Source organism: Vulpes lagopus, chromosome 8 (genome assembly GCF_018345385.1).
Source record: "Vulpes lagopus strain Blue_001 chromosome 8, ASM1834538v1, whole genome shotgun sequence".
Taxonomy (NCBI): domain Eukaryota; kingdom Metazoa; phylum Chordata; class Mammalia; order Carnivora; family Canidae; genus Vulpes; species Vulpes lagopus.
In genome coordinates this window covers 70,690,632-70,709,440 of record NC_054831.1, presented here as the reverse complement: position 1 = coordinate 70,709,440, position 18,809 = coordinate 70,690,632, and the positions used below count along the sequence as shown (strand labels likewise).

The 18,809-nt window shown below is 44.6% G+C and overlaps 1 protein-coding gene across 3 annotated transcripts in view; it reads right to left on the bottom strand.

Annotated features, from left to right (window-relative positions):
- FAM171A1 (family with sequence similarity 171 member A1) overlaps window positions 1-18,809 on the bottom strand; it is a 128,985-nt gene that overhangs the window by 47,407 nt on the left and 62,769 nt on the right. For all 3 annotated transcript variants that reach the window (XM_041766148.1, XM_041766150.1, XM_041766149.1), the window contains exons 2-3: window positions 11,460-11,687; window positions 1,258-1,350 (exon numbers count right to left, since the gene is read on the bottom strand). In XM_041766148.1, coding sequence (XP_041622082.1) covers window positions 1,258-1,350; window positions 11,460-11,687 — 321 coding nt within the window. The remainder of the gene's footprint in view (window positions 1-1,257; window positions 1,351-11,459; window positions 11,688-18,809) is intronic.

The following is an 18,809-nucleotide window of genomic DNA, read 5'->3' as shown; positions in this document are numbered from 1 at the left end:
GAGAGAGGCAGAGACATAGGCAGAGGGAGAAGCAGGCTCCATGCACCGGGAGCCCGACATGGGATTCGATCCCGGGTCTCCAGGATCGCGCCCTGGACCAAAGGCAGGCGCTAAACCGCTGCGCCACCCAGGGATCCCCAAGAGTAGGTCTTAAAAGTTCTCATCTCAAGAAGAAAAATTTGTAGCTACGTGGAGTGATGGATGCTAACAAGCCTTACTGTGGTGATCATTTTGCAATATACACATATCAAATCATATGTTGCATGCCTCAAAGGAATATCATGTTTTATGTTTTAATTAGAGTGAGTGTACGTTCACCTCTGCGTGTTCCCCACGGCCGCTCAACAAAAAAGGAATGAATGAGTTCACCGCATTTGCAAATGGCGTGTGAATGTGGTTAGGTAGAGAATGATTCGTATCAAATGGTATTAAAATGAAGTAAATAAAAAATTAATCTGAAGGAACATTTAAAGGCAGGAAACATCACTCTCTGGCCCATGATTTAGATGAAAGAAACTCATCTCGGCATAAATACATTTGACATAAGCGTTATTCTCAATTTAACCCCACTACTGCCTCAGGGAAATCCCGAAGCTTTCTGTACTAGTGTCTCTCCAAGAGAAGCTAGAAGGTGCGAGGTCACATTTACACACCTCACTGCATGTCAGATGGGTTAAGAAAATGAGGGAAAAGAGAGAGAAAAAGACCACACTTGAAAGCTTGTGAACTTTCTTTTTTTTTTTTTTAAGGGGGGATTTTGTTTTATTGTGTTAAAAAACATAAACCATTAAATTTATCACCTTAATCATTTTTAAATGTACAGTATAGTCGTATTACATACATTATATTGTGCAACAGATCTCTAGAGCCTATTTGTTGTGCAAAAAACCGGCACTCTACCCCCTCGAATACTTATGAGCCTTTGCTCACAAGGCTCTGGTCGGGTCCTGGGCTTGGAACCTACAAGGTGAATATTCTCAACTCTGGAGAAGAGAGAGATGCATTATGGACAGAGTGGTGGGGTCCCTTCTATTCTCTCACACAGTTAAAGGCTGGCCCTAAACAAACAAGATTGCAGCCAGCGGATAATTTAATAAAAAATCAGGTGTGTTTGTGCACTCACATGGATAGCACACACTGTGTCCAGCTCTGGATAAATTCATTGCCATCACCATCTGACAAGAAGCTGTCTCTCATGAGATCTTAGTAGTTGGCCCAAAAGTTATTGTCACTTCTCTTTTTCAATATGCAACATACCTTGGAATCCTGAGACTATTTGGACAACATCTTCATAAACCATTAGAGTAGCAGATCGTTCTGGAAGCAGGCCCAGGCTCAGTGAAGAAAATACTGCAAAACCAAAAACAGACATAAGGGAATTCTGACATTTAAATCAAGACATCCACTCTAATTTTGGGGGTACTCTGACTTCTTTGTATTGTCTGATTTCAAGTCAATCCACAATATTGACTTTTAGTACTGTGATATGATGAGATATATATTATCTGGTGTCCGCCCCTGGTTCCTGACACAGAGCTCCTAAATCCCTTATTATTTCCTGGGTGGTAGGAGGATCTTTTGTTCTAATGAGGTGATGCTGGGTGGGCTCCTGGATTGGGGGGGGGGGTCGTCACCAGAAAGCTGTAACTAGAAGCTTGGAACTTTCAGCCTCACCCTTCCACCTCCAGGGAGGCAAGAGGGTTTGAGATTAAACTCATAATCTATTATGCCTACATGATAAAACCTGCATGAAAATTCCAAAAGTATAGGGTTTGGGGAGTTTTCCAGATTGGTGAGTGCATCTATGTGCCAGGAGGGTGGCATAACCTCAACTCCATAGAGACAGAAGCTGCCACATTCAGGACTCTTCCAGACTCGTCTGTGTACCTCTTCATCTGGCTGTTCATCTGTATCCTTTACCATATCCCTTATAATAAGTTGGCAAATGTAAATAAATGTTTCCCTGAGTTCTGTGAGCCATGATAGCAAATATTGAACATGAGAAGGAATTACGAGCACTCCTGACTTATAGCCAGTTGCCAGAAGCATGCCAGGGGACATGCTGGAAGATGTGTGTGAAGTAGGGGGTCGGTCTTGTGGGACTGAGCCCTTAGCCTGTGGCGTTTGCACTAACTGGGTAATGTTAGACTTGAACTGAACTGTAGGACACCCAGGTGGTATCCAGAGAGTTGGAGAATTGGTTGGTTTGAGAAAGAACTCCATTCATTTGGTGTCAGAAGTGTTGTAAGTGGAGAGAAAGGAAACATATTTTTTCATTTAAGTCTGAATAGCAAGACTTTCAAAATGCCACAAGAGTACTGCAATCTCTCATATAACAACTGCTTCCTCTACAACAGTCAACGAGTTTTTATTTTCTAGAACTTCTTAGTAAAGTATGCGAGTCTCTTCACATTAGGAATCTATTACACTACGCATTATACGAATGTAAAATATATAAAGTTAGATGTTAACATTAAAAAAAGACTTTAAAAATATGTGCTTAGGTTAACATATGCCACCTGATAGAAGAACATGCCCCCGTATTCTGGAAACTTATATGATAACAGCACTCGTGCTATTTTTAAAATTCTTAAGTATCTAGACTTCCAACTAAAAAATTCAAAAAGCCTACATGTTCCTGGATGGAATATGAATCTAAGAGAAAACAAATGGAAAAATAATACTCACTAAGGTCACTGAACCCTTAGTAACATGTCAGACATTATTCTAAGTAATACATAAATAAATTTTGGTAATTTATTTAAAGCTCACAACAACTCTATGGGGTGCCTGGGTAGTGCAGTTGGTTAAGTCTCCAACTCTTGGTTTTGGATCAGGTCATGATTTCAGGGTCATGCAATTGAGCCCCCACTTGGGCTCCATGCTCAGCATGGAGTCTGCTTGAGAGTCTCTCTCCCTCTCCCTCTCCGTCCCTCCCCTGGCTTGTGCATGTGCCTACACACACACACTGTCTGTCTGTCTGTCTCAAATAAATACGTGAATCTTAAAAAAAAAACAACAACCCAGCTCTATGAAATTGATATTATTAACTTGTCCATTTGACAGGTGAGGAAACAGGCTTATAGATAAAGAATTAACTTTTCCAAGATCCCACAGCTGGTAAATACTGGAGTCCGGACTTAGCTCTGGAGTCTGTCTTTAACTGCTATGCTGCCCAGATTCAAGTTCAGAGATGCCCTGCACTTTATCCAGTTCAAGTTTAAAGATGAGGAAAGCAAGGTCTAGAGAAGTATAAAGTGACTTTCTGGGAAAATATCAGGGACCAGAAATATCAACCATTAAGAATATCCATTACTTAGCACTACTGTCTCTTAATAGTGCCAGGAGGGGACCAGTGAGTTGGCCTTGGACATGACCTCTCTTTTCATATCCCCTCCACAGTCAAGTTATTGAGCTGCCATTATACAAGGCCCAGTGCTTGATGCATGGGACAGATTAATGCTAGAGGCAATCTGTGACTGCGAGGTTCTCCATTTGAAGGGGTCTAGGGCACACCATAAGTGAAAGGTGGTCATTGCCATGAGGAACACAAGAATGTACCTTGGTGCTATGGAAATAATCTGGTGGGTCCTCAAAATATCACACACAGAGTTACCATATGGTCCAGCAATTCCACTTCTAGGGATAGACCCAAGAGAAGTGAGAATGTAAGTTCACACAATAACTTACATGTCAATATTCATGGCAGCATGAATCATATTAGCCAAAAAGTGTAAACAACCCAATATCTACCAACCAATGAGCAGATAAACAAAATGGGGTCCATCGATAAAATGAACATCATTCATCCATAAAAAGGAAAAACATACTGATTTAAGCTACAACATGGTTGGACCGTGAAAATGCTGTTTGAGGCGAACAATGCCAGACACAAAAGGTTACATATTATAGAATTCCATTTATCTGCAATGTTCAGAATGGGCCAACCACAGAGACAGAAAGGAGATCAGTGGTTGCCAGGGCCTGGGGGCAGTGGGCAACAATGGGTCATTACTAATGGGTATGGGTTTTTTTTGGGGGGGGTACAGAAAATACTCTGGGATTAGTCAGTGGTGATGGTTGTATAATCTTGTGAAATGCACACTTTAAAATGGTGAATTTGATGGTACATGAATTATCATCTAAAATACAAAAACAAAACAAAAGAAGAAATCAGAAAAAAAGAATTCATCTTGACGGTTGAAAGTTGGGAGAAAAGCCCATATCAGGTTGGGGGAGCGAGGATTGGGGAATGCGTGTGAACCAGGAGCCCTAACTTGGAAAAATCCTTCATAACCACTTTAAAGGTACATTTAGCCTTCCTTAGCAATGACCCCTTCACCCAATGGTACTGGGTACCTAATGGCCCAGAAGAAAGGATCATTGTAGTGATGCTGCCTGTCTGGACACCCTGCCCCATCAGAGAGCTCACACACATCCTGAGTGGCACTTCCAGGGCCTTGAGAAGCCCTGTGCTGACTGGCGTGGGAACTGTGAGCTCTGAAGCCACCTGTGATCAGTCTCTCGAGATGTGTGTGACCATCACAGGGTGTTCTGTAAGCATTTCTAACCTAAAACATTTGGTACTTCTATACATAAGGTGTCTGCTCTAGGAAACTGTCTCAAACCTTATTTCCAGGAGAGAAGAGTGACCTCTTGTAATGAGTGGGTTGCGTGGCAGCAGAGGCAGCCCTGGCTCTTCCTGGAGCAGGAGGGAAGGGACTGCCCACCCCAAATGGGACAGGCTGCCCCAAGATCAGATGCTGATCATAGAGCTGATGCTGACTGATGTCTGGAGGTTCTTGTCATACCACGCAGATGGGCAGATGTTTGTGTTTTGGTAAGCAGAGAGAAAGGAATGTCTAACTCTACCTGGGAGAGTCAGGAAGCAGAAAACAGTCAGGGTGAAGATGTAAGACGAGCTTGAGAGCATGGGTAAAGGAATAACAGTGCGGACAAAACATCAGATACATAAAGAGAATAAGAAATTGTCCAGGCATCTAGACCATAAGATATGTAAGGGAGAAGTGGCTAGGGGAGAAGTGTCTAGTTCATCCTCAGGACACTGAAGCCCTTTAGGCAGACATGTAGTGTGTGTGTGTGTGTGTGTGTGTGTGTGTGTGTGTATAAAATATATATAATACACTTATATATTTTATATACATATAAAATATATAATAAACTTATATTTTTAATATATAATACACAATGTACTTATATATTTTATATATAATATATATATTTTAAAGATTATTTATTTGAGGAAGAGAGAGTAGAACAAAAGCAGGGGGAGAGCCCCCCAACCCCCAATGTGGGGCTTGATCCCACGCCCCTGAGATCATGACCTGAGCTGAAGGCAGAAGCTTAACCGACTGAGCCATATATAATACATGTTGTGTGTCTGCCTATATATACACATATATATGTTATGTATGTATTTTAAGACATGATTGCTGACTTGATATAGGTGGTTGAAGGGGCAGATGGATCAGGTGTGAAGCTCCTGCAACAGGCCTGGTAGAGAGACAACTATAAAGATGGGGATAATGAAGATGTTGACTTAGAGTCTTTTGTGGATGGATGGCATTTTGTATAACTGAATTTGTTTTACCTGTTCGCCAAGTGTAAGGGGTACTTTCCTTAAGGGTGCTAGAATTCCCCCTCTCCAATCTACATCTCCTTCCTTGAAAGGGTAAAACCAACACACTCTCCAGGAATGACTGTCAAGGATTTGAAATTCATTCCAAAGTCTCTGAAGAATGCACATGCAAATGAAACCATGTGTGCACGCGTAGTGAAGAAAGCATTTTCTAGTTTTGAATTTTTGCCACGTTTTAGGAGAGCCTCCCAACTTTTCTCTACTCCTTGCCCACTTGTCAGCAGTACCAACAGTATTATCCTGACTTCCAAAGGCATGCATGGAAATAAGCGTTTACTCAGCCTTTTGCAATAGACAAGACCAAGGTTTGGTCAACCTGTTCTGTCAGATTCTAGTTAAGAGTATCTTTATGATGGGGGCACCTGGGGCTTAGTCGGCTAAGTGTCTGCCTTCAGCTCAGGTCATGATCCTGGGGTTCTCGGACTGAGCCCTACATTGGGCTCCCTGCTCAGCGGGCAGTCGGCTTCCCCCTCTCCCTCTGCTGCTCCTCCTGCTTGTGCTCTCTCTCTCCGTCAAATAGATAAATGAAATCTTAAAAAAAAAAAAGTATATTATGCTAACAAGGCAAGCAAAGAAAAATAATCAAAGACACAGGTGGATCCTTGAAAATTATTCAGTCTAATTAATTTAGTTTTAGAAATGAGAAACGTTGGTTCTGAAAGCCGTGTGGGCCCCCATGTGTGAAGAGTAGCCAGGGGCTGGAGGGGTGAGAACCCAGGTGTCTTCATGCCTCATCCCAAACCCTTCCAATTAAACCACATCCTTCCCATTTTTTGACTCATTTAAGAAAATGGATGTTATGGAAATGGTTGCTTTTCTCAAATGATCATGTTAACAAAGTCAAAACAAGTGTAATTACAGTACACTGAATCCTCATGATTCGTGGATTCAGGGTTCGCAAATGTGCCTACTCGCTAAAATTCATTTCTGACACCACAATCAATCCTCATGATGCTTTATGTGTCAAGTACTGAGTAGTCAAGACTCTAAGTCTTGGACACAAATGTTCCCAGCTGAGGTCAACCAAGGGGACGCTCAGCCTTCTCCTTTCAGCTCACAAACTCAAAGTGTCCTCTGGCGATCTATCTAGTGCCAAGTTTTTCACATTCTTGTGCTTCCTTTGGGGATTTCACTGTTTAAAATGACTCCGAGGCACAGTGCTTCCTGTTCCTAACTGCAGGAAGGCGGGGAGGTGCTTCTGGGAAAGACACATTATTAGATAAGCTTTGTTGAAGCATGAGTTATGGAGCTGTTGGCTGTGAGTTCCATATTTATGAAGCAACATTATAGATTAAATCATGTGTCTTTTTTTTTTAAAGTTTATTAATTTATTTGAGAGAGGGTGCATAAGCAGGGGGTGAGGGGCAGAGGGAGAAGGAAAAGCAGACTCCTCTGTCGGCAGGGAGCCTGACCCAGGGCTGGATTCCAGGACCCCGAGATCATGACCTGAGCCAAAGGCAGATACTTCACCAACTGAGCAACCCAGGTGCTCCTAAGTCATATGTCTTTAAACACCCTAAAACATAATCCAAAACATACCTAAACATACATAATCCAAGGTGATGTATTGCTTGGCTGATGAAAATGTTATGAGAGGAGGATTGTAGGATCCTAATCCTGAATTTCTCTATAAGCCATGGCTCAGTATTGACTACCCCAGGGTCCAAGGTGACTTTATAGAATATACTACTGTTTCTTGGTGGAGTTGTGGTGTCCAGATAACATTTAAACTTCCCTGGGTTGGGGGATCCCTGGGTGGATCAGCAGTTTAGCACCTGCCTTTGGTCCGGGGCGTGATCTTGGAGTCCTGGGATCGAGTCCCTGCATGGAGCCTGCTTCTCCCTCTGCCTGTGTCTCTGACTCTCTCTCTCTCTCTCTCTCTCTCTCTCTGTGTCTCTCATGAATAAATAAAATCTTGGGGGAAAAAAAAAACCTTCCCTGGGTTGTTTCCAGTAATTTTTTTCCTGTGAAAAATGGAGACAATCAGACAATTTTCTTCATATATAAGCTAATGAAGATCACCTCCCTATTTTGTGGGACCTCTCAGGGTTCTGTCCCCGGTCTTCCCCCAACACTTTGGTGAGTTCATGGTTTTGACTCTTTATCTCAACAATGCTAATGACCCCCAAACTACACTATCTCCAAACCCCTTGAGCCCTCAAATCATTTCAAACTACAGGCTGAACACACTTGTGTCCGAGAGGTAGTTCAAAAGCAATATCCCCTCCACTAAACTTATCAGCTCTGACTCCCAACACTCATTCCTGCCCTCCCATCTCCACTAGCACCTGTAAGCATCTCTGCCTGAGCCCAGCCTGGGGAGAGGATGCATAGGGCAATGGGGAAGAAGGAGACTTCTTTTAACCCACTGTATCAACTCAGTCAACTTTAGGGAACCATGGAGTGGTGGGTCTCCCAACCCCATTGTCCACCTGTTCTATACACTTTATCATCAGCTAGAAATCCAAGATTCAACTTACATATCTTCTGTTTTATCCTTTCCCTTAAGTCTCCCCTGTTCCCAGAGATATTCTGCATTTGTCTGCTAAATATTTCTCAGGTTTATCCCCTTTATCAAATATTTCTCAGGTTATCCCTTATATCAAATCCACTTTCCAAGGCTCACAAAGCAGTGGTCTCCAACTTCAGTGAGTGCTTTTATCCAGAAGTGGAGTTGGGGGGTGGGGAGTTACTTATTCAATTGCAGACTTCTGGTTCAATGTCTCAAGACTGAATGGATGAGCCCTGGAATCTGTGTTTTTTACAAGCACCTTCTTTTTTTTTTTTAAGATTTATTTATTTATTTGCGAGAGAGAGAACATGCATATACAAAGGGGTGGGGGGAGCAGGGAGTAGGGACAGAGAGAGAAACTTCAGCAGACTTCACGGTCAGCATGGGGCCTAATGCAGGGCTCTATCCCATGACCCTGAGATCACGACCTGGGCTGAAATCAAGATTTGGATGCTTAACCAACTGTGCCACCCAGGTGCCTCCGACAAGCACCTTCTAATGCTAATATCTATTCATCCTCCAGGCTCAGCTCCCCTCCTACCACCTCCAGGAAGCATTTATTCCCTCACCTAGGCTGAATTTTCCTCCTCCAGCATCCCCTACGCATATATAGGCATGAACATACCCATTAGATGGAAGTGGCTTTGGTGGTGGCTGACTATATAACTCCCAAACTAAGTATCAAACTCCCGAGGAGCAAGTTCTGTGTCTCTAGATATGTCTTCCCAGTGGCCAGGGCAGTGCCTGGCACATAATAGGTACTTAATAAATGTAAAGAGAATTTTGTGCATGAGGGTAGATGCCAGGGCTTTAGGAGGCAGATATATCCACATTTGGCTCCCTTGTGTCCCCAGAGGCAACGAGGACCCTGGTGGAGTGTGTCCAGTGGTGCAGTGGCACAGAGATGAACAGTGACATTGGTATTTTGCCAGCTGCTGTGCCATTTACTGAGCCCCTACTGTGTTTTAGGCACTGTAAGGGTGTTTATGAATGTTAACTGCTTTTTAATCAGAACAACCCTACCAGGTGGTATTAGGTCCACTTTGCAGAGATTGGCAAGGAAGCTAGTGGGGCTCAAGCTCAGATTGAGCACCAGAATCAGGTCAGCCAGTTTCAAACGCTACCCTGGCAACATCTCCCTGCAGCCCTCAGTCCCTCCTCATCCCTCATCTCATCTTGATGCCAACAGATAATGTGGTCCAGGTGCTAACGGGAGCCTGAGGTGAGGGAACAGAAGGCAGGTCATGTCCAACTCCCCACCTACCCCATCCCAAGCTGAATCTGTGTCAGGCACCATCCTGACCCCTGTGGGAGACCACCATTGCCAAGTGGTGAATGGTGACATAATACTGTGATTTGTAAGAAGAAATATGTATCCAGTCTTGGTCTGGTTTCTGGACCAGAGTTCCTAAACCCATGGAATTTCCTAAGTGGTAAGAGCCATAAAGGTGATGTGTTATTCGTAACATGTCTCTTTCAGTGCAGGGTTAGCTAATGAGGTGACTTTTAGAAAGCCTCTAGAACCTAAGGATGGGGGCTGGTTGTCAGAAGAACCAACCAAGTTGGAACTTTCAGCCCCAGCCCCTTGACCATGGGAGGGAAGAGGGGCTGGAGGTGTAGTCGATCACCAATGGCCAATGAATTCATCAGTCCTAATGATGTAATGACCCCTCTATACAAACCCAACAGGATGGAGGTTAGAGGGCCTCTGGGCAGGTGTACAGGTGTACACAGGGAGGTGCCAGGAGGGTGGTATGCCCAGAGGAGGCATGGAAGCTCTGCACACCATCCTCCATACCTTGCCCATATGATCTCCTCCACCTGGATGTCCCTTTATTAGCCTTCATAAGAAGCCAGTGATCTAGTAAGTAAACTGTGTTCAAAATAAAAAACAAAAAAACCCCAGGGCCCCAACTGGTGTCACTTAGGCCAAGTCACCAGACTGGAACTTCATACGCTAACCTCATCTAACCTAAATGCAGTTTCAACCTTCCCCAGAAATACAGTTTTAATTGGGTCAGTCAAGAATTTTTGGATCAGCATCAGTGAGGTAATCCAATACACGGGCCTTCTCCATTGCCCCTCAAGAGAAGATGAGGTGATCCACCTAAGATCCCCTGCCTGCCCTCTAAGGAATAGTAACTTTGCCGGAAATAGTCCTTTTGCTAGTAACTCGTCACCCCACCCTCCTTTCTGTAAAAACCTTCCCTTTTGGGGATCCCTGGATGGCTCAGTGGTTTGGCGCCTGCCTTCGGCCCAGGGCGCGATCCTGGAGTCCCGGGATCGAGTCCCGCGTCAGGCTCCCTGCATGGAGCCTGCTTCTCCCTCCTCCTGTGTCTCTGCCTCCCTCTCTCTATCATAAATAAATAAATAAATAAATAACTCTTTAAAAAAAAAAAAAAAACCCTTCCCTTTTGTGCAACTCCTTGAAGCTCACCTCTACTTGTGAGATGGATGCTGCCCAATTCATGGATCACTTTTAATAAAGCCAAACAGACCTTCAGATTTAATTGAATGACATCTGTTCTTTAACAACCATTTCTCTGAGTTCCGTGAGCCACTGTGGCTAATGAGTTGAACCCCAGGAGGGGGCTGGGAACCCCTGATTTATTATAGCCAGTGGGTCAACAGCCCCAGGGGACAGCCTGGACTTGCGACTTGTGTCTGAGGCTGGGGGAGAGGCCAGGCATGTGGGACTGGGCACTTCACCCATGGGATCGGGTGCTGCCTCCAGGTGGAGAGTGTCAGAAGTGAGTTAAACTGTAGGACACCCAGCTGGTGTCTGAGAATCTGAGAACTGCGTGATGTATGGAAAAAAGCTCCACACATTTGGTGATCAGAAGCGTAGGGACTGAGAAGAGTCCCGAGAAAACACAGAGGAGTGGGTTTTCCCATAGCAGGTGAGAAGGGGGGAAAGAGAAAGACCATGTCCCATCACCCCCTGCCTCTCTGGCCAGCGCTCTTCTCTCTGGCTCCGTGAGGCAGAACGAAGAAGCTCCGTCCCAGAGCACTGCCCCAGTGCCATCCTGCCAGCCATAACCAACAAGGTACAAAAGAGGACACTGGGGAAATGGGCAGAGACTCTAAGGCTTTTCAATTCCCTCATGTATGTCAACTGAGGGAGAGCCCCCACCTGCTTCATACAGGACCCCACCTTTCCTTCCCATAAGAAGCCCCCAAAAGTAAAGCAGAGATGAAACCCTTATTTTTCTGATCATCTGCCTTCCACTCTCAAAATCGCTTCTGTCCCATGTGCTCTGCTTTAGGGAAGGGTGAGGATGGCCTTACCAGGTAATCGGATTGGCTTCCAGGGGGCAGAGTTTGGCACGTAGGCATGCTTTGTGGCAGTGACGATCAGCTGACTGCCCAGCTTATACTGGAACTTGATGAAGGCGACGCCATCTGTCCCCGAGGTGCCAGAAGCAACAGACACCTGGTTGGTGAAAATCTCGATGAGCGCATCTGGGACGGGCTGGTGGGTGCTGGCGTCGCTGATGTGGACCTTCAGGGTCACCTCTGGAGCAAAGACAAAGCAACAAAGAACAACTGCTAGTACCTGGCCCACCTCAACAACAATTCTGCTGTAGCTGATAGGAGTGGAGAGTGGGCTGCATGAAGCAAATCTAGATCTACATCCAAAATATTAATTGTTGCAACCAGGAAACATTTTCTTGTTAGAGAGATTCCTTTTTGACTTTACACGATTTCCTTTTTTTCTCCCCCCCAAACCACTGCCCATCATAAACTGCCTTCCTCTTTGCTCCTGGCTGCTCACCCCAACAGGTAAGTGAGGGAAGAATTCTATCCCTTTAAGAGGTTGTGTGACAAACACAATACTGTTTTATCCTTCCCAGGGTAGCTGGCAGTTGGGGCCCAACTAGGGCCTGCGATACTACAGAAGGAGCAGGCTCAAAGAAGTGCATCCAGAGTCTCCGATAGACCTGCTGAGTATGGACGAGAGCTACCCAGGATAGCCATGCTGGTTATCACGAAGACCAGCCCAAAAAGCAGTCCAAAATGTCTTTAAAAATGAGGACCTGAAGAGTGGGAAGAGAGAAGCTTACAAGAAGGAAAAAAAATAAAAAGTAAACATTTGAAAAGAGAGATGAAGTAGAGTAATATTGGCAAACCCAGATTACGAATCGAGGAGACATACAGATCAAAAGTCACGTTAAAAACCTAAGATGCAATGGATAGTTTTCATCTATTCATGCTGGAGATATTTTACTGAGCTGCTACTTTGTGGCTGGGACCGTAGTTGTGTGAACCACAGCGGTGAAGGAAATCTGCTGGGGGATGTGCGGTGCAGGCACGAAGCGGGCACTGATGGAACAGCATATGCAAAGGCTCAGAGGCAAGGAAAAAACATGCTTCTTGGAGAAAAACAAACAGATTCTGAAGGAGAACAGACAGTGTGAGGGGCATGAGGTCCAGTGCGAGACGAGTCTGCAGAGGTGAGTAGGGGCCAGACCACTCAGGGCTTTAGAAGGGACCTAAAAGGATCATTCTTGATCCCAAGAGCAATGGAGAGGCACAAAGATTTTAAACAAGGGAATGGCAGTCAAACGTGTTATAGAAACACCTGGCTGTGGGGAAGAGGCAAGACAGGAGACTTGAGCATCCAGTTAAGAAGCTTCAGTAATCACCCAGGAAGAGATGAGGGGGACCAGACTCTAGCACCATGGTGGATGTCGATTACAAGATGCCAGCATGGCACTCCAGAACAATCAGAAGTGTTCCCTGCTCCGATAAACCCGTTTTTGTTCAGGTGTCATAGGTCCACTGGTCCACTCCTAAGGCATTCCTTGCCATACATTCTGAGTGTCAGATCTGAAAGCCCTATTGATGCCTTTGGATAAAGATGAGGGGGTGAGGACAAGCAAAGACTCTCCAGGTGACCAAGGAGGGAGGCTCATGTTTGCAGAACCACTGCAGTCTGGCCCAGGGGAGTGCCGGACACGGAGGGGGAGGGAGGCTCGGCAGAGCTGGTCCCCTGGGAACTGGCCTGGGGCACAAGCTCCAGAGCTCTGTGGAAGATCCCACTGGGTTTGAATCTGAGCTCCACCCAGTTCTAGCCATGGAGCTTGGGGCAAGGCACTTACCCTTACCAGGTCTGTTTCCTCCTCTATAAAGTGGAGGGGACACCACCACCTAGCTCAGCAGAGGATGGAAACATTCAGCGTCATGCCTCACAGGTGAGCATAAACACAGCGGTTACCATTACGTTAGTCCAATCACTGTGCCTGAAAGCACTCAGGCATAGCATCCGGGGTGGGGGAGCCTGGACGGGGTGCAGAGAAGGGTGCCGGAGGGGAGAGAGGGATAAAGCAAAGTGCAGGGATGGAGGCATCCCTCTTCAGTAATAACTGAAGTAAGTAATGACTTTATACCCCAGGCCCTTTGCAATCACAGTGAGAAGATTGTCTTTTGGTTCAAGGACTGTTGCCTTGGTCACTGACCTTATGATACTAAACCTTCTAAATATTGCAAATTTCACTTAGTCATTCACCCTTTTTTTTTTTTCACTGACTTAATTTAGTTCTTGACTAGAAAACCATAAAGAGCAGCTGAAGAATCCTAGACCTAGGTGTTAAAGATGTGCACCAAACAAATCTCTCCAAACCTCCTAGAGAAACCCATGCTAGAGAAGCTGAACATGGCTACTTGATTCAGAGAGAAAACTAATGTCCAGAGAGAGATAAAACCAGCATCATGAAAAGCAAGGATATGACGTTACAAAACACACTGAGTTAATCTCGAATCTCATCAGTTACCTTGACGCAGATTCTCAGGATGTACGCCACACACGAGTTTTCTTATTTAACTTTGTGTCTTTGTGCTCCCAGGTGGCAGGTGAAATTACAACGTAAATTAACTCTGCTTTCATTAATACTCACACAGCAGAAATCCCCCAGAACAGGGCAAGTGGGAAGGTAGCTTTGTGGGGCTGCAGTGATAATTTATGTAATTTTATGATGATGAAACATTTATTAATAATTGGGATTACAAGGTTCCTGCTCTCTCTTGTTTGCTGCTTCGCAAGAGCAGCTAAGATTTCGAAAAAGCTAAAGCTTTCCTGAACCAACAGCGAAAGGAGTTTTTACTATAATCAACGTCCTAGATTCTACTATTGGGATTTCTTCTAACACCAGAAACCGACTTGACGTTCTGCAATTACATACTTTGAAAGAGATCGTTTAGCTACTTCTTTCGGTATGATAGGATGGGGGGAAATGTCAGCACGGTTAGGTGATTATCACAGCCTGCTGGGATATCATTTTCCTAGAGTAACATCTAGAACTAGGTTATCCATTCAACAGCAAACAAAATTGGTCTCCCCAGGAGAGTAATCCTAGGACTAGGTGAGGCTCTATTTACTGAAACTACTCTGAATTTTGCAGTTTAAAGGAAGACCCTATAGGGCAGCCCGGGTAGCTCAGCGGTTTAGCGCTGCCTTCAGCCCAGGGAGTGATCCCGGGGATCCAGGATCGAGTCCCACATCAGGCTCCCTGCTGGAGCTTGATTCTCCCTCCACCCATGTTTCTGCTTCTCTCTCTCTCTGTGTCTCTCTTTCTCTCTCTGTCTTTCATAAATAAATAAAATCTTTAAAAAATAAAGGAAGACCCTATAAATGGTCCAAACCTAAACACGCATTAAGATGCACTCCGTATTGCCGTTGGTCAGTGAGAGCTGGTGGGTTCTGCTCAGCTGGGGCACCGTTCTTGACTCCTTACCCTGCACACCCATCACCGAGTCCTACTGATTTTGACTGCAGGATATATGTCACAAGGCAGGTCCTTCTTTCCCATCCTTGTTAACGCCGTCCTGTTTCAGACCTTGCCATCACTCGCCAAGCCTGCTGCCTGGCCTCTTCACAGAAACCACCACTGCCTTCACACCTGCCTCTGAGATCACACTGAAGCCAGAGGGAGCTAGCTGACCTCCCCCAAACATGGCCAGGTGACAAATGGGGCCAGCGGCTTGTTTTTGAATGGTCCATGAGCTAAGAATGGTTTCTACCCTTTCAAATGGTTGGGGGAAAAAAATCAAAAGGATAGTTCATGTCATACCAAGATTATCTAGAATGTGAATCTGTGTCCATAAATAAAGTTTTATTGGAACACAGCCATGGCCATTTGCATATTGTCTAAGGCTGTTCTTGTGTTTCAGTGGCAGAGCTCAGAAGTTTTGACCTCATGGTTTGCAAAGCCTGAGCTATTATTTACTTCTGGCTCTTAAAATGAATCTGCCAGCCCCCGACCTACAGGATACATTTCAAGGCACCTGAGGGCCTCCACGGTCAGGACCCCTGATTCCCACATATTGTCCACAGGCCCGCAGACGCCATCCCCCGTGCTCTCCTTCCTGCTGCTTCTCATCTTTGTAGGAAAGGCCTTTCTACAATGTTACTTTCATGTTCCTCATTCCTACTCATTCTTTAAAAGTTCTACTTAAGGTTTGAGAAGCTGCTCCTGACTCACCAACCCCTCCCCAAACTGGGTTAAAGGCCCCTTATGTCCATCCCCAAAGCTGTACACAACACTGAAACTGCTTCTGTTTTCACTTCAGTGTTTACAGCAGGCCCACCATGCGGGTAGACAAGATGATCAAACCCCTGACCTTGAGGAACTTTTGGCTTTAGACATTAAATAAATACCAAGTGTAATTATGAACTGGGAACCAGAGGATGCCATGATGAGGGGGAGCCTACCCCCAACAGGGCGGTCAGGGAAGGCAGGTGTTGTGTAAGCTCAGGCCTGAAGGACACCCAGGAACCAACCAGGCAGAGGTGCAAATGTCCTGAGGTGAGAATCACTGGGATGCTGGAAATAAATAAAAGTCAGCATGGAGAGAAATGCACGAGTGCAACCAACCATCCTAATACTGCACTTTCCAATTCAGGGGCTACCAGCCACATGTGGGCATTGAACTTTAAGTTTAAATTAATCAAAATAAAATTAAATCAGAAATTGAGCTCCTGGATCTAGCTAGGCACATTTCAAGTACTCCATGGGCATCTGTGGCTAGGGGTGTAGTTCCCACATTGGACACCAGCATTGCAGAAAATTCTATTGGATAGCACTGATCACTAACTACAAACTCCATCTCAGGATCTGAGCAAAGAAACGCAGGTGCCCAAATGGTTCGATGAAGAAAATACATCTGAGCACGACTCTGAAGCAGCTCCTTAGCAGCCCTCATGGGTTTGACCTGCACTTGAAATCCTGACAGTGACTTACAAGGCTCTGTGTTCTCTATTCCACCCCCCAAGTATCTGCCAGCCCTCGTCCCCCACACCATCCCCCAATCGAGGAGTAAGAAGGAGGCCAGGGTTCTAGGAACATGCTTTGTGCCGAACTTTCTTTGCATGGCACGTTTTTCCCTAACATTCTTCCATGCATCTTTCTCCTCCTCATCTGCTTAAATGTCACCTCCTGGGGCACCTGGATGGCTGAGTTGGTTAAGCATCTGATTCTTGGTTTGGGCTCAGGTCATGATCTCAAGCCCTCTGTGCTCAGCAGAGATTCTCTCTCTCTTTTTCTCTCTCCTTCCCTGCCCCTCCCTCTACTCCCTCACTCTTTTTCTAAATAAAAAGGTCACCTCCTGAATGCCCACCAGTTCTTTTTTCTGTTTAAAAATTTTTTTTAACTTTTTTTTTTTTTAAGATTTTATGTACTTATTCATGAGACACACACACACACACACACACACACACACACACACACACAGAGGCAGGCACAGAGACACAGGCAGAGGGAGAAGCAGTCTCCAAGCAGGGAGCCCGACACGGGACTTGATCCCTGGTCTCCAGGATCATGCCCTGGGATGAAGGCGATGCTAAACCGCTGAGCCACCTGGGCTGCCCTAAAATTTTTTAAATTTTATTTTTAAAATTTAAATTCAATTAACATCAACTATTAGTTTCAGAGGTAGAGTTCAATGATTTATCAGTCTTATATAGCTTTTATCTTGGAAATTTTAAAACGTCTATACAAATAGGAAGAATAGTATGAGGAAACCCTCTGTACGACTCAAGTTTCAAATACCAACTTTCTACCATTCTTCTTTCATCTATTCTCCCCTGATTCAACTTTTCCTTCCTTTTCACTTTTTTGCTGGAACATTCTGAGGCAAATCCCAGACAATGATATTAGGTCACATTACTTCCCCATTAATATTTCCGTTTACAACAGATAAAGACTTGGGGCTCTTGGGTAGCTTAGTTGGTTAAGTATCTGGCTCTTGATTTTGGCTGAGGTCACGATCTCAGGGTGGTGGGATCGAGCCCCAAGTTGGGGGATAAGCATGGAGCCTCCTTAAGATTCTTTCCCCCTCTGCCCCTTCCCTGTTCCCTCTCTAAGAAAACCCCAAAACAAAAGATTAAAACTAAAAATAACCAAAATGGGACACCTGGGTGGCTCAGTGATTAAGCATCTGCCTTCGGCCCAGGGCGTTATCCTGGAGTCCCAGGATCGAGTCCCACATCAGGCTGCCTGCATGAAGCCTGCCTCTCTCTCTCCCTGTGTGTCTGCCTCTCTGTGTGTGTGTGTCTCTCGTGAATGAATAAATAAAATCTTTAAAAATAAAATAAAAATAATCAAAATGCCATTATCATACCCAATTCATGGAAACCTCTTTATATTATCTCATATCCAGCAAAAATTCAGTTTTCTCTGCTTATCTAAAAGCAAATTTTTTTTCACAATTTTGACTGTCCTAAAATGCCAATCCCAACTCCACCCTGTGCATCTGATACTATTCTGCTCTGCTTCTTCTTTTATGCATAACACTTGTCAATTCTCTTTTTTTTTTTTTAAGGGTTTATTTATTTGACACAGAGAGAGAGTGCAAACGCATGCAAGTGCACAAGCAAGGGGAGGGGCAGACAGAGAGGGAGAAGCTCCCCGCTGAGCAGGGCTCCATCCCAGGACCCTGAAGTCATGACCCGAACCAAAGGCAGGTGTTTAACTGACCGAACCACCTGAGTGTCTCCACTTATCAATTCTAACATGTTTATAACTTACATGTTTATTAACTGTCTGGTTCTTCCGGAATGTAAGCTTCGAGAGAGCTATTATGTGTTTCTTTTTTTTTTTTCTTCTTCATTCATATATTCTAAGCTCACAGAATAACGTCTGGTACATAGTAGGCACTCAATATGTATGCTGAATGAGTCACTAAAACTAACAGGCATTTCTAGATATCATCTGGTACATAGCCTAAATATCCTTGGTGCGGTTTTTTTTGTTGTTGTTGTTCCATTAATTTCCTATTCATTATGATTTTCAATAGACACTACTGAAATTCATTTGAAAAGCACTGATTCAGATAGCTAATGAACTGTAATAATCAGAAAATATTTACTGTATGCTTAGCATGACATTAGGTTCTGTGGGAAATAAAAAAGAAGAAAAAGGATACAGCCCCTGTTTTTGAGAAGTTTAGGGGTTTTCGCTACAGAGAACAAAAAGGATTAAACCAGGTAAGACAGAGAAGAAATATGGCAAAGATGAGACTAATGAGGTCTGGAGGTTACAAACAAAAACCAAGGAAAAATACCTCAAAGCTCTGTAGATTGTAGAGGTGATGTAGGGGTGACAGGAGAAGACTTACAAAGGGGGTGGCCAGGGTGCCTGG